General features: G+C 42.0%; 1 protein-coding gene across 1 annotated transcript in view; it reads right to left on the reverse strand.

Moving 5' to 3' along the window:
* LOC144977945 (clavesin-1-like) overlaps nt 1-2,500 on the reverse strand; it is a 6,565-nt gene that overhangs the window by 1,599 nt on the left and 2,466 nt on the right. Inside the window, exon 3 of the mRNA XM_078923355.1 lies at nt 1,969-2,070. Coding sequence (XP_078779481.1) covers nt 1,969-2,070 — 102 coding nt within the window. The remainder of the gene's footprint in view (nt 1-1,968; nt 2,071-2,500) is intronic.

Below are 2,500 nucleotides of genomic sequence, written 5' to 3' on the forward strand. Positions count from 1 at the left end.
ATGTTAGGAACTGGCTCTATCAGAACAATGACGGACGCCCTTATGAAATATTTCTCCGACGATCATAAAAGCGTATCCAGAGGAAACAAAAACATTATAAATCTGATCATGTTTTGACTTTTACACATGATTCTGATCACATGACATGTGAAAAGTTCTAACCAGCATGAAGAATCAACAGTACCGATTTTCTTTGTTTAGAACCACGATGGTCGCCGTTGCTGGGCGACGTGACATCAGACGATTGAATCCAGTTGTAAACAGAATACAAAGCAAAATTTGGTGACGATTGGTCCGGAGCCTTAGTTAGTGTTACAAAAAATCCAATTTGCCAAATATATAATAGGATAAGTTTCACATTGTTTCACTTCAATATGGACTGCTTTTTTACAATAATCTCCTCCCAAGTGATTATAGGTGTTTTGTTTGCGTGCATTTCGTCATCATCATCAGCATTGCCTTATTCAACTGGGTCAGGATATTGACCACAGACAAACAGTTATCATCCCACTCTATCGTGAGCTAACTCGTTCAATGTCGTATCACTTTTCTGTCATCGGGTCAGCAGAGTCCTTTCGGCTTTGTCTGTTGTCCTTCATACATTCTGTCACTACAGAAACTCTTCGGTCGCTCAAGCTATAAAAAAAAAGGATTTGATTTGTCCACCTGTGTTTCTGTAACAATTTGAGTTTTACGGACGGTGTGTTAAGCCTTCGATAAACCACCAACCTGGAGGTCCAGGTGACTCAAGAAGGGGGAGCCACCGTGTCCTTCGTAAAGTTATAGCCTGACACTGACCAAAAAATGACGTCAAAATGCCAGTCTTTTGCCACAAAAGAAAGCAAAATCGTGAGTTGTATTCAATAGTTCAACCAATGGGACCACTTGTTTCCATGAGCTCTACTAACGACAACTCACTAGGCGGTGCAAAAACCAAATAATGACGTCAAACTGCCAGTCCTTTTGGATTTCAGCGTCAGGCTTTTACATAACGATGGCTACGGACCCACCCACCATTAGTCCTTTTTTACGTAACGCTGGCTTGGCGTTGAGCTATTCTTGTACCATCTCTGTTGAGGGACCCCCCGACACAACACGGGGGTTTGCGTACATTTGTTCCCAGTAAAATACGACAGTCGGCTTGTGACTTGTAGGTATGTGGCTTGAATCCTACTGTGAAACGCACGAAATCATTGAAAAACTGCTCTCATGTGAATAACGAGTAACTGTCCCGTGACAGAGTTCTCTGTCGAGAATAAAATACAAGAATGTTTTTGACAACATTAAGTGATACTGTATGTTAAAAAAAATTTTTTTTTGAATGAACTTTTATATAGAGCAATATCAACTAAACGTGCTCAAAGCGCTTTACAAGGGGCCCCTGACCAACAGCAACACGTAACATGTAGAACGAGACATGACGCCTGTTAGGCGATATTACAATCTTGTTTCCGACAAAGACAACACTGTTAACGGCCAGGTACTCATTTTACACCTGAGTACGGTGAGAGAATGTGAGTAAAGAGCCTTTTCCAAGGATTCAACTATGCGCCGAGCGAGGTTCGAACCCAGGACCTTCCGATCAGAAAGCGAGTGTCACACAAGACCACATAACGCACCAACCAATGTCTCTCATCTGATTAGGGGGGGTCCCGATAGCTCAGTTGGTAGAGCACTCGCTTCACACGCAAAGGGACCAAGATCGATCCCGGGTACAGTCGAGATTTTATTCTCCCCCCCCCCCCCCCCCCCACCACCCCCCTCCTGTCCACCCTACAGTGAATGAGTAGCTGTCCATCCTACAGTGAATGGGTAGTTGAGTCTGTTGATTTGGCAGAAAGCACTTTGCGATAGACTATCGCCCTATCCAAAATATATCAAGCGATTGTTATTTTCAGTTTCACGCTATAGAAACCAGGGATGAGCTCCGGCTCCATGGGCCCAATGGCTCTGAAGGACGTTACTCACCTGGTTACTGAACATTTCTAGATTCCCTCCGAGATCGACAGGTAGATGGTCAGGGTGTATCGTCTCCTGTAACACCTTTATGTTCTTTCCATTGAAGCGAATCTGTTGTGTGTGAAGGGTAGATATTTTAAGCGCCTTCCTTGTTTTTTTTGTTTTTTTTTAAATATTATTAGTAAGAACCTACGTGTGTATATTTGAAGGTCTGATAACCCAAATTGTTATGGGGCTCATTGTTGTAATGGAAATTAAATGTGACCCATGGTCTCAAAACGGTATTACGTCGGAACGAACCAGATGCTTAAAATCCGAATTTAATGTTAAACTAGTCAAAAATATAAATTGTTGGCATTAGCACCCTGAAATATAGTATCCATTCTCCTCAATAAAACATACAAACTCAACACAAGTCTGATATTTCTGGCTATAAATACAATTTTCAACATCTTAACCAACCCGGCTTAATACCGTTTTGAGGCGAAGGGTCACAAATACTCTCAAAGAAACGGAAATATTCTCCATTACAACAGTGTTT

Source organism: Berghia stephanieae, chromosome 8, assembly GCF_034508935.2.
Source record: "Berghia stephanieae isolate SIO BIC M18660-M18661 chromosome 8, UCSD_Bste_1.3, whole genome shotgun sequence".
Classification (NCBI taxonomy): Eukaryota; Metazoa; Mollusca; class Gastropoda; order Nudibranchia; family Aeolidiidae; genus Berghia; species Berghia stephanieae.